This window comes from Zalophus californianus, chromosome X (assembly GCF_009762305.2).
Source record: "Zalophus californianus isolate mZalCal1 chromosome X, mZalCal1.pri.v2, whole genome shotgun sequence".
Classification (NCBI taxonomy): Eukaryota; Metazoa; Chordata; class Mammalia; order Carnivora; family Otariidae; genus Zalophus; species Zalophus californianus.
Genome location: NC_045612.1, coordinates 116,223,613 through 116,236,382, shown reverse-complemented (window position 1 = coordinate 116,236,382; position 12,770 = coordinate 116,223,613). Strand labels below are relative to the sequence as shown.

Here is a 12,770-nt window from a genome sequence, read left to right as displayed (position 1 = left end):
TATTTGGACTACATGTGACCTTTTACTTCAGGGGCTGAATTTCAACAGTCTGTTACTATGCAATTTCACTATATAATTTTCTTGAAAACTCAAGTATATAAAGCTCTCATCCACTTCTGCCCTGCTTTTTAAGAAGTGATCGGAAACTGGTCTCTAATTTCATTGCTTTGCTCCATACCCTTTCACTCTGCCTCATCTGGACTCTCAAGGAGTAAAGTGGCTTTCTAAGTCACCTAGATCATGTCAAGATTCCTAGTCATGTTTTCTGCTAATACCAAACTTCTAATTATTTTCACCTGAAACATAACAATTTAACCCTGAGCTTTGAAAACCTAATATTAGGCCTCCAGGTTACTCTTTCTAAGCAGTAAAAGATTGTTCCAACATTCCTGAATGTTAACAAGTAGAACAGATTGAAGATAATAGGTAATGAGCAATTGATGTAACTGAAAATTTTATCTATAGACTTACACTCAAAATTTTATCTATAGACTTTATCTATAGACTTACTGTAAGTCTATAGATAAAATAATGAGTGGAAGGATTAAGCCTAACTGTCTCTCTGGTCATTTGACATTATAGTCATATTTGTAATTACTATTAGTATTTTGCCAGAATGTTTCTGTTTTCTAGTTATTAAAAGAAGCAACAGAATCGAGGCACAAATATGAACAAATGAAACAGCAAGAAGTACAACTAAAACAGCAGGTAACTTGACAGGAGGGGATAGTAGCATTTGTTTAAAAAAAAAAAATGTTCATTTGATATATACCTTGAATCTTCTCTAAGATGCTTGTGCTTGTTCCCAGCCAGAGCCAGCCAGGACTGAGAGTAGATCACGTGTCCCTCTTGGAGTTTTCCTCTTGGTTTAGGGTGACCAGCTCATCCTGGTTTGCCCAGGACTTTCCCTGGTTTTAGCACTCAGAGTCCCGTGTCCCAGGAGACACTTAGGTCTCAGGCGGACTGGGGCAGTTGGTGATGCTTCCTGCAGTGTTCCCTTTCCAATATCCCAGGTGTTTCCTCCCTTTCTCAGTCTTTTTCCACATGTGTCTCCTAACTTCCAACTAAAGAAAAACTGAGCAGTTTGCAGATTGGAGCTCTTGTGTATTAAGTTGAATTACATGAAATTGCTGATACGTTTTTGACTTAAAAAAATGGCAGTTTCATATTTGAACCTAAAATCTTCAGGGTTTTGTGCTGTGAGCACATAACCCATTTTAAAAATTGCCTATTAACCACTCTACTCTCAGAGCCATGGAGATGGTGATGTTAATGGGGGCCTTCCCAAGTTTTCTTCTCTTTTTAAGTATATGGTACGTGATTGTAAAGTATGGTTACCATGCTGTACATTAGATCCTCCAAACGTATTCATCTTACAACTGAAAATTGGTACCCTTTGACCATCATCTTTGTATTTCCCCCTCCCGTCCATCCCCTGATAACCACCATTCCACTTTCTGTTTCTAGGAGTTTGACTTTTTTAGATTCCATATGTAAGTGAGACCATACACTGTCTTTTCTCTGTCTGGCTTATTTCACTTAGCATAATGCCCTAAAGGTCCATCCATATTATCACAAATGGCAAGATTCCTTTTTTTTTTTTTTTTAATGGCTCAGTAATACTGCCTTGTGTATTTATACCACATTTTCTTTATCCATTCATCTGTTAGTAGGCACTTAGGCTGTTTCCATATCTTGGCTATTTTGAATAATGCTGCAGTGAACACAGGAGTGCATATATATCTCTTTTAGATAGTGATTTCATCTTCTTCAAGAGGTTTATACCCAGAAGTAGGATTCCTAGATCACATGCTAGGTCTGTTATTAATTTTGAGAAACCTCCATATTGGTTTTCATAGCAACTGCCGATTTCCCTTCCCACCAGCAGTGCACAATGTTTCCCTTTTCTCCACACCCTTGCCAACATTTGTCATCTCTTGTCTTTTTTATAATAGCCATCCTAACAGGTGTGAGATGACATCTCATTGTGGTTTTGATTTGCATGTCCCTGAGGAGTAGTGGTGTTGAGCACTTTTTCATGTTCCTGTTGACTGTTTTTTGTATGTCGTCTTTGGAAAAATGTCAGTTCAAGTCTTCTGTCCATTTTTAAATTGGATTATATATTTTTTTCCTCTTGAATTGTATGAATTCCTTATATATGTTGTATATTAACCCCTTATCAGGTACATGGTTTGCAGATGTTTTTACCCATTCCATAGTTGCCTTTTCATTTTGTTATTTCTTTTGCTGTGCAGAAGCTTGTTAGTTCAGTGTAGTCCCACTTGTTGATTTTTGCTTGTGTTGCTGGTGCTTTTGGTATCATAACCAAAATTCCAAGACTGCTTTCAGAGAGTGTTTTATCTGTGTTTTCTTCCAGGAGTTTTATGGTTTCAGGTCTTACGTTTAAGTCTTTAATTTTTGTGAATAGTGTTAAGAGAGGGGTCCAGTTTTCCCAACACCATTTATTGAAGAGACTGTCCTTTCCCCACTGAGTATTCTTGGCTTCCTTGTCAAATATTAGTTGACCATATTGTATGAGTTTATTTCTGGGCTCTCAACTCTCTTCCCTTGTGTCTCTGATTTTATGCTGGTAGCATACTGTTTTGATTGCTTTAGCTTTTTAGTATAATTAAAAGTTTGAAGTCAGGGAGCATGGTGCCTCCATCCGGTTTTGTTCTTAAGATTGCTTTGGCTATTCCAGCTCTTTTATGGTTCCATTCAAATTTTAGGATCGTTTTTTCTGTTTCTGTAAAAATACCATTGGGGTTTTGATAGGGATTAAATATAGATGGCTTTGGATAGTGTGGACATTTTAATAATACTAACTTCTGATCCTTGAACACAGGATATCTTTCCACTTTGTGTTTCTTCAAGTTTTTTTCATCAGTGTCTTAGTTTTCAGTGAGTTGATCATTTATATCCTTGGTTAAATTTATTTCTAAGTATTTTATTGATTTTGAGGCTATTGTAAATAGGATTGGGTTTTTTTTAATTTCTTTTTCAGATATTTTGTTATTAGTGTATTGAAGTGCAACTGATTTCTGTACGTTGGTTTCACATTCTGAAACTTTACTGAATTTGTTTTAACAGTTTTTTGGTGGAGTCTTCAGGATTTTCTATATATAAGATCATGTCATCAGCAAACAGATACAGTTTTACTTTTTCCTTTCTGATTTGGATGCCTTTAATTTTTCTTGCCTAATTGCTCTGGCTAGGAATTCAAGTACTGGGTTAGGTAAAAGTGGTGAGGGTGGGCATCCTTGTCTTGTTCTGATCGTAGAAGGAAAGCTTTAAACCTTTCACAGTTGAGTATGATGTTAGCTGTGGGTCTGTCATGTATGGCCTTTATTACATTGACGTGTGTTCCTTCTATACCCAATTTGTTGAGTGTTTATATCATGAATAGATGTTGTATTTTGTCAAATGCTTTTTCTGCACTTGAGATGATCATATGATTTTTCTCCTTTATTCTATCAACGTGGAGTGTCACATTTATTGATTTGTGTATGTTGAGCCATCCTTGCATCATCACAGGGATGAATCCCATTTGGTCATGGTCTGTGATCTTTTTAATGTGCTATTGAATTTGGTTTACTAGTATTTAGTTGAGAATTTTTGCAGCTATATTCATCAGGGATGTTGGCCTGTAGTTTTCCTGTAGTATCCTTATCTGGCTTTGATATCAGGGTAAAGGCTGCCCTTATATAAAATAAGTTGGGGAGTGTCCCTTCTCTTCAGTTTTTTGGAAGCGTTTAGGAAGAATTGACATTCATTCTTCTTTAAATGTTTGGTGGAATTCACCCATGAGACCATCTGGGCCTAGGCTTTTCTTAGTTGCTTCCCTATTTTTCAACCAAACCCCTTAAGTTTGTCCTAATGCAGTCTTTCTCTGTATTTGTCTTAATGTGGAGTAAGGGTAGCAGATGCTGCCTCCTCACTCAAAGGAAAGGTACAGAAAAGAGTTTCCATGTCTTTATGGACAGGTGAAATTAGGCATTTACCTATAGTCCACCCTTTTCCAAGTAACTAGATTACATTCTGTTGAAAAAAGTATTCATTTTAAAAGTTTATTAAATAATACATTTATATTTAATGTAAGGTCTCTAAATTAGTTCTAAAATGCACTGACACACTGAGACTAGTCTGAATCTTTATGAGCCCCTCTTTTGAATGCTATTTTTGTCTTTGGGCATGTTTTGCGATGTGATGCTCATTTCCTAGAATAGTAGCCTAACTTTGAAAACTCAAGAAGTTTTTTGAATTTTGCACTGTAACCTAGGATTGTGCTAGATTGCTTCTAGGAAATTTGAACCCCTTATTAGCTCTGTAAACTCTCAGTTGTCCATATAAATGGAGAAGAGTGTTGATGTGGAAAATGTATGTAAAGTCTATTTATATACGGCTTTGGAAGATAGACTTTAATGTGGGAGTCCTTGTCATGTCTCTAGTGCAGAGCACCGGAGGACCCTTCTGTGAAGCTCCCAGGCAGCTCTGATGCTGTTGGACTGTTACCAGTGAAACTTCTGTTGTCGGCGATCTGTGTCACCCTGGGTCGTGTTATCTGATCATTAGTTTGTTGCCTTTGCTGTCCCATCTTCCTTTTCCCAGTCCCTAAATGTGGCTGTCCTTGCCAAGAGTTGGTCCCATTCCATGCTCTTACCATGTTAATTTCCAGCATTTGTTGAGGATAGAGTCGAATTGGTGTCGGTTGACCCGTTCTGTAATGCAGGCATGTAAGTCCAGGTGTGAGGGTAGTTGCCACTTACGAACTACCCAGAGTGGGCCAGCATTGAGCTTTCCGATGGGACAGTCTACCTGGATGTTCCATCTTCAAGAAAAGCAGCTATGAACATGCATTTAAAACTTTAGATATTCTACAGTGCACCAGCGATATTATGGTTATTACAAGCAGGATAATTTATAGTATTTGAAGTGTACTTTAGAGCCATGGTCCCCAACACCCAAATCAATTAAAATCAAAGCAGTCAAAAGACCCCATCCCACTGAATTCTCCCCCCCCCCCCCCCGCCCAAGCCAATGTTTCGTCTTCTGTTTTGTTTTCCTGCCTATGTTAAGGCGAGAGCTATCCTTGATAATCAAGCTAAGAACTGTGCAGGTGGTGTTTTAAAAGAATGCTCTTTTTGCATGGACAATTTTCAAATACGAGGAGAGGAAATTGGTGGATCGGAGCTAGTAAATATTTGTGCATTTTAAACATTTACATCTAAGGATGTTTAAGTCAACAAAATTTCCTAAGTTTCCATGAATTTCCGTGGGTTATAGAACTTCAGCTGTCTCTGTGTGGTAGCCAAGGGCTGGGTGTATGTTCTTATTTCTGTCACTTGTAACAAGTAACTAACGTGTAACTGTATTATGTCCTTTTAGAAAATCTTTTGGAATCATTTTAAATCGTTTACCAGGAACTCAGAATATTTCATACTTTTTTCTGTAGCTTTCTCTTTATATGGATAAGTTTGAAGAATTCCAGACTACCATGGCAAAAAGCAACGAACTGTTTACAACCTTCCGGCAGGAAATGGAAAAGGTATTTGCATATTTAAGTAGAATATGACCTAAAAGGGCATTTATGTAAGAAGCTGTTTTAAGCACGATCACGACCTGGATGAGTTGATGTTCTTACGGTACAGTCTTCATTTCCTCTTTTCTGATCCTCCAGTGGTGCCTCATTTGGTCATTTTGCCCATGGTGTGGCCCATGTAGCTAGTGGTCTCTATGCTTATTTTAAATACTAGCTTTATTAAAGTGAATTCCTCTATTAAATACAATTTGTTGTTACACATAAAGTGGTTTCTTTTTTGTTGTGTCTTTTGTTTTATTCACTCAGGTGACACCCCACCCCTCCTTCACAAAGCTGTGTTTTTGGAGATTATTTAAAGACACCCAAGCCCAGAACAGTAATTACACGATTTGGTTGGTTGATTTTATATATACATACACACACACACACACACACACACACACACACACACACAGACATGCACATTTATGTATGTATTTTTATTTATATGTAATCAAAATATGTCCGTGTTTCCACCTTTTTTTTTTTTTTTTTTAAAGTAATCTCCACACCCAACATGGGGCTCGAACTCACAACCCTGAGATCAAGAGTTGCACGCTCCACCGACTGAGCCGGCCAGGTGCCCCAGTGTTTCTACCTTTTTAGCTTTTTTTTTTTTTTTTTTTTAACTATACTCCCACTGAATTCTTTCTCCTTCAACCAAACCCATTCTTTCTTTGGCTTCTTTTTAATTTTCCTGCCTATGTTAAGGAAAGCGATATCCTTGATACCAAGCTGAGAACCAGAATATATACATATGTATCTATCTGTCCGTCCATCCATCTGTCCTTATTTTATGTGGCATATTCCCCTTAAAATGGGGCTTTGGAAGATGGTGGTGGGTTGGGGAGAAGTAGAGCGGTGCCTGGCACTTTGTAAGCATTCAGTAGATGTTCGTTGTGACTATAACTAGATCTTAAATAGTGGCTGGGAGTGTGTGCTCTGGGTAATGTCCCAGTTGCATCATATAATGTGTGACTGGGCACAAGTTGCTTAACCTTTCTGGGTCTTCCTCTTTAAAAATAACAAAAATACCCTCCCTAAAGTGGAGTATTTCAGACAGCGCTTGGCCATGTTAAGTGCTCACATTACCACCTTCAGGTATTTTTAGACCCGGTAACCTGGAGAATTTGGTGAGTAGTGGATTAGTTCCGCGTGCCAGTGCTTTCAGTGGAGGCTGCGGTCGAGGGCGCTCTTGTACCCGGCGGGCGCCTTCGCCAGCCTGCGGCGTCCCCGCGCACTGTTGAGCCTGAACAGAGTTCACTGTCGGTCAGCACTCAAGCCAAATCTTCCACGAGCTCGTCCTGTGGCCTTTGTCACACTGTGCCTTGTGCTGCAGTTTTGTGGGTGATTACCCCCAGCACAGGGCATCGGCGCTGCCGTAGCCTGGTCGTCCCTGACAGCACGTGGCTCGGTGCCCCACCTGGGATCAGAGCTGGGCACAGTCAACAGTGCATGGAGGAATCTTGAAAGCGGGCTCAGTGACAGGCACACAGAAGTCGCGTGGTGAATTTCTGAAAACTGGGTTCTTTCAGTATAGGTTTAAGAATGTTCCCCTCATTTGGGGGCCCATTTTCTTTCGGTTTTGCTAAAGAGAGACGTGAGTTGTGGGCATGCCCAAAGCTAAGGATAAAACTACTGCTATCTTTTTCTTGGTCACGGGAATGTTCCCAAAGGGACACTGCCAAAAAAAAAAATTTTTTTTTTTTTAAGATTTTCTTTCTTTATTTGACAGAGAGAGACACAGCGAGAGAGGGAACACAAGCAGGGGGAGCGGGAGAGGGAGAAGCAGGCTTCCCGCCGAGCAGGGAGCCCGATGCGGGGCTCGATCCCAGGACCCCGGGACCATGACCCGAGCCGAAGGCAGACGCTTAACGACTGAGCCACCCAGGCGCCCCTATAGTTCTGAGATTGATATGGTCTTGGAGGTTGTGGTAGATCAGCAATTCTCAATCTTTGGGGGGAGCTGGAAACCCCTATACTTCCAAGAACCAAATTAATTTAATGAATAGAAAACCCCTAACCTGGACATGTTTTTGTACAGCCCGGGGAGGTCTCCTTGTTAACCCCAGCTGGAATGAAAGACGCACTCCAGCCTAAGTTAGAGTTCACAGTGTGCTGTCTGACCGCTTCCTCCATGTGCTGCTGCCTCTGAAATTGAGGAGATTAGGTTTGTTTTTCTCATAATTTGAAACCCCTACTTCGGTTCCTGCTGCTGCCACTGTAGGAGCCCCTGAGATCAGCTCTGCTGCCGATGCACAGGCACAGCGGTCTGCTGCGCGAGGCTGGGGCAACGACGGGGCTGGGGTGGAGCAGACCTTCTTGTGGTGGGACAGGGTGTAGAGAGAAATGGAACTGAGAATTTACATTTGCAACTGTGTTGATTGACAGATGACAAAGAAAATTAAAAAACTGGAAAAAGAAACCATAATATGGCGTACCAAATGGGAAAACAACAACAAAGCACTTCTGCAAATGGCTGAAGAGGTGAGGTGGTTTCCCATGATTAAGGTGTGTTTGTCATCATGGGGGCTCATGAAGCTCTTGCTCCTAACAGGGCAGGGGGCGTGTGGTGACACCACTGCCATAGTTGAGGGCTCTGGCTAGAGCCGGGGGTAGGGGGATGGCGCCGTAGAATCTGTAGATGTCTTTCGGGCTTGCAGGTGGGGGACCCTGAGGGAGGTACTACATTTCCTACCGTGCAGTTGATTAGACCAGGCTTGTGCTAGAGATCGCTATAAAGCATCGCGATTTTGCTTGCTTCTATAGCAGTGATTTCTCAGACTGGAGCTTGCGTCGAACTCGAGCTTGTTAAGACCAAGATGGCTAGGTTCCACCTAAAGTTGGCTCGACTAGTTCTGGGGTGGGGTTGCAGAATCTTTCTGCCAAGTTTCCAGGTGGGGCTGATGTCACCGCCACAGGGCCCATATCCAGTAATGCTGAGCACATTGCTCAGGGCAGGAGTGCGGCGAACAATTCTGGTGCCTGCCTTTTTGCTTTGACTGAGTCTTCAAAAAAGGCAGCAAAGGAGAAAAAAAAAATTTTTTTTTTTTGCCAGCTGAAATGTATCCTCTGCAAACACTAAATTTCACACCTTGAATCTTGTTCTCACCTAAAGATTGGTAGAACAAGAGAAATCTATGTAGAAAAGAATCCTTTTCTGTGTTTAATCAGGCCCTTAATTTTTTGATCTTTAGCTTTGTGATGAGTATCTTAAAATTTTCTGAATAGTTGATCAATACAAAATGTTTTTAAAAGTGGATTTTGCTTATTTCTTTTGTCACCCCAGAATGGTAGGAACCGGTAAGTATCACCTGGTACCCGTGGATAGGTATGCAGCGAAGCTAGCTACGTGGTCAGGTGGTGTGTGAGGAAACAGTGTGGTCGAGAGGCGATTAAACGAGTAGTTTCTAATATGGCTCAGGTTAATTTGTATCCTATGAACTGATTTGTATTCAGCGAGGTTACGTAAATCATCTTTTTTCCTTCTAGAAAACTGTCCGTGATAAAGAGTACAAGGCCTTTCAAATCAAACTGGACCGGTTAGAGAAGCTGTGCCGGGCTCTTCAAACCGAGAGGAACGAGCTCAACGAGAGGGTGGAAGTCTTGAAGGAGCAGGTCTCGGGGAGAGCTGCAGGTGGCCATCTAGCGCTGCCCGGGACACAGCCCTGCACTGGCCTGGTGGCCCCCAGGGAGCCGAACACTGCTTCTACAGGTGCCCCGGGAGGCCCCCTGGAGGCCATGCCCAGGGCCTCAAAGGAGAAAGCAGCTGTGTCCGCAGGCGCCGCGCCAGGTATTGAGTCCGTCGACTGAAAGGAAGTATGATCACTGTATCGAGAGCTATATTTTGTGTATAACTTTCTGTTAGTAGTAACTATTGGTTTTGTGGTGAAAATTTTCTTACTTTTTCTACCATATCTGTATTTTCTTAGAACTACTGGACTTATGTGGTACAGGCGGCTGCTTAGCAGTTTTGAATAGTTTTCCTCTATACATTTTCCTCAGCCGTGTTGCACATCTGCCTCATTTCCCTTCATTGGAAGGCATGTGACCATCGCCTTGTCCTATCTTCCCTGTTCCTTGCACAGAATTATTCAAAATTTCACTCAAGACAGGGCCGATCATCACAAGGGAACTTTGTTCTGATAATGGTTCCTTGATGTGAAAACAATATTGATTCAAACATCCTGCCCCCACCCCCCCATCAATATTACACAAAATCAAGATGATTAGTTTTGTCTAATAGCCCACTGACATGCCAAGTAAAAATAAACTTAGGGTTGGGTCAGAAATAAGCATAGCATCTTTGAATCAAATTAGCTTTTTGATAATATTTATATCCCTTGACAAATTGACATGGCTGCAAGCCTCAAATACTCAAAAGTTTTGGCAGATTATGTACATAAAGGTGTCACTTTTAAAGTAGTATATACAGATCAATGGACAAAAAAAAAAAAAAACAGGCTTAATGTTTGTGACTAAAAACAATCCTACTGCTTTCGTTTCTAGGTTAGAACTAGAACCCATGTTTGAACTTGGACCACCTAGATGGTTCACTGTGGAGTATGGTGGTTTGCTTTCAGTTTGGGATTTGGGTACGCATCCTCCCCCTCCCACAGAAGGCGGCCATCGGTAGCCATCGGTAGTTGTCATTTTAAGACAATGAAAGCTACACATGAACTTAACCCTCACTAAGAAGTCCCTCTGCTGCCATGCTGCCTGCTGGCTACTTGAAATTTCATGTTCGACTGTTTTGTGAATCCCGCCAAGCAAAGTTCTCTAGGTTTTTAAAATGGGAATTTTAATTGTGGATCATGCTAACTGAAATGGGTTTTATTTCCAAAACAGAAAGACTGAAACCCACACTTTTAACTTAACTGTGGGAAGACTTGGCACAGAGTTTTAAGTAGTCAGGATCTATGATGCTTTTGGTCTGATTCTCATCCCTTTTAATTACTGTCTTTTAAGAAAAAAGCCAATAGTATTACCAAGGTCTCTATACTTGCACTGGGGGAACTTTCTGTACGAAGCACGTCACTTCTGAATTAGTTCTTTTAATTTTCCTTTGTTCTTAACGATGTTGAGTATGGCTGAGTTACACAAATGATAAGTCAGGTTGCACCACGGAAGTTTGGACTTTGTCCCTGATAAAATTTGCATTGAAATAATTTATGAAATATAAAGAGGCTCTACTAGAATTGATATTAGCACATTCCACGGAGCAAAGCTATCAAACTGACACTGAAACTGCTCACTGGACTGAATCAAGCCCGTTCTGTCCAGTTAAAAGCGTTTTCTCTTTAAAACTGTCTTTGTAAAGTCCTGTCATATTCATGGTCTAAAGTGGGTTGAAAGAATTGGAAAGTTGTCTCATAGAAGCTTCTGCCACTGTCACAGGAATCAAGGGGCCAGACAGTGGAGGAAAAGAAAACAAAACCACAGAGCAGGTTCTCTCATTACGCTGTCAAAAATGAGTCGGAAGCAAAAACAAACAATCCCCTTCTCCAATGGCCTCGTATAAATACTCCTTTCTGCTACTAGATGAAATGTTGGACTCATTTCCCCTGGAGGAAATGAAGGTATATATCAGAAATATAATCTTTAAAAATTAGTACTAATGATATTTCACAAGAACTCTGCTGGATGTACAGCTCTGTTGAAGCCATTCGTGTAGCCCACCACGTTTCTTTGTGGTGCTTGTCCTGTGTGGAAGATGTAAATCTTGGACGCGTTGCCTATTTTCAAGGGCTTTCTAAAGCAATGTGATTTAACAGTCCTTGGCCTGCTGCTTTCGGCTTTTACTATGTATTTGTAGCTAGATGCGATCGTGGTATTTAAAGGAGCTCGATTCTGTTTGGGATGCATGAGGGGTCCTTTCCTCCCATTACCCTGTGAATAAAAACAAGCAGGCCCCTCTGCAGACACCCTCCTAAAAGCAATCACCTCACCAGCCCAGTGTTGTGGCTTTGTAGCACACCCTGTATCCACCGTATTCTAGAACACTGTAATGCTGTTAGGCTGGTCCAGAAAAGGTTTAAATGTCACATTTACTTCAATTGCATTTGTTGCACCATCATGGAATCTTGCTGTGTATTATTTATAGTGGCGGTAGACTCCGAGGAGTAGAGAATACTTGGGTCTTGGATCATGGACCATTTCATCCTCAGACTTGTTAGGAGTACATTTCTTGGTCTTGAGACCAGTGTTTTTTAGTTATGTATGCAACTGCCTTTATTACACCTGGTTATCACAATTCAATTCTCAGGTGTTGCAGAAAAATCTACCTCTTTCAGACTGTAGATGGAAATAACTGTGAAAAACAAATGATGCAGAGATCTTCTAGTTTGTGCTAAACACACGGCTTTATTTTTACAGCCCACGTCTTTCATGAGGATACGAATTGTTCAGAGGCAGTCTTGTTTTGCTTTTCAAAGACATTTTGTAGAGATTTTTCACTAATGTGAATCTGATTTTATCTACTCAATTCTGTATAGATTAAGTAAATATGTATGATAAATTTAACAGTTTCTGTGTATTTTGTCGCACATGTGACCTTACCTGTAACAAGTGCAAGGACCGCTGTAGATGGTTGGTCTCTCAAGGCCTTAGAAAGGATGGAGCAGCAGCTCACCCCTGGGACTGGGTGGCAGAAGACTCATTTTATGTAGCCAGACCTCTGTGCCTACTTTTTTTTCCTTTAGAAAAAAAAGACTTAAAAAAAAATCTTACAGTTCAGCTGCTGTCAAACCTTAAGAAAAAAAAAAAAAGACTATGCATTTCCACAAGTCTTGGCTTTTCCTAGCACATCCCAGGGTGCACCTATTTGAATAGCAAGAGAATTAGGTATATTATAGAGGCAAATAGGGAATGATCTAATTTGAAGATGAGCAAAAAGTATTTAAGCACATACAATCAAGTATGAGGGGGACCAGCCAACTTTACTTTAGACTTAATGGGCTACACGGTCTTTGTTGTCAATTTTTGATCTGCTAAAATTAAAAACTATTCCTAGCTGGCAGCTCCTACAAAATAGGTTGAGAGGCCAACCTGGTTTATCCCCTTGGCTAACCCCTGCTGTATAAGCAAACAAGCTTTCCTTGGGGCGGGGGGGGAGGGTTGTGTAAGATATGGTAGTTCCAGGTTTTCAAGTCTAACTTCTCCTGCCCCACCTTTGGATTAGGACACTCTCATG

General features: G+C 40.9%; 1 protein-coding gene across 1 annotated transcript in view; it reads left to right on the top strand.

Annotated features, from left to right (window-relative positions):
- The window catches only part of TXLNG (taxilin gamma), a 64,356-nt gene extending 52,252 nt beyond the window's left edge, over positions 1 to 12,104 (top strand). Inside the window, exons 7-10 of the mRNA XM_027607568.2 lie at positions 634 to 708; positions 5,453 to 5,545; positions 7,970 to 8,065; positions 9,071 to 12,104. Of these exons, the coding sequence (XP_027463369.1) occupies positions 634 to 708; positions 5,453 to 5,545; positions 7,970 to 8,065; positions 9,071 to 9,391 (585 nt within the window). The 3' untranslated portion in view covers positions 9,392 to 12,104. The remainder of the gene's footprint in view (positions 1 to 633; positions 709 to 5,452; positions 5,546 to 7,969; positions 8,066 to 9,070) is intronic.
- Positions 12,105 to 12,770: the final 666 nt, after the last annotated feature.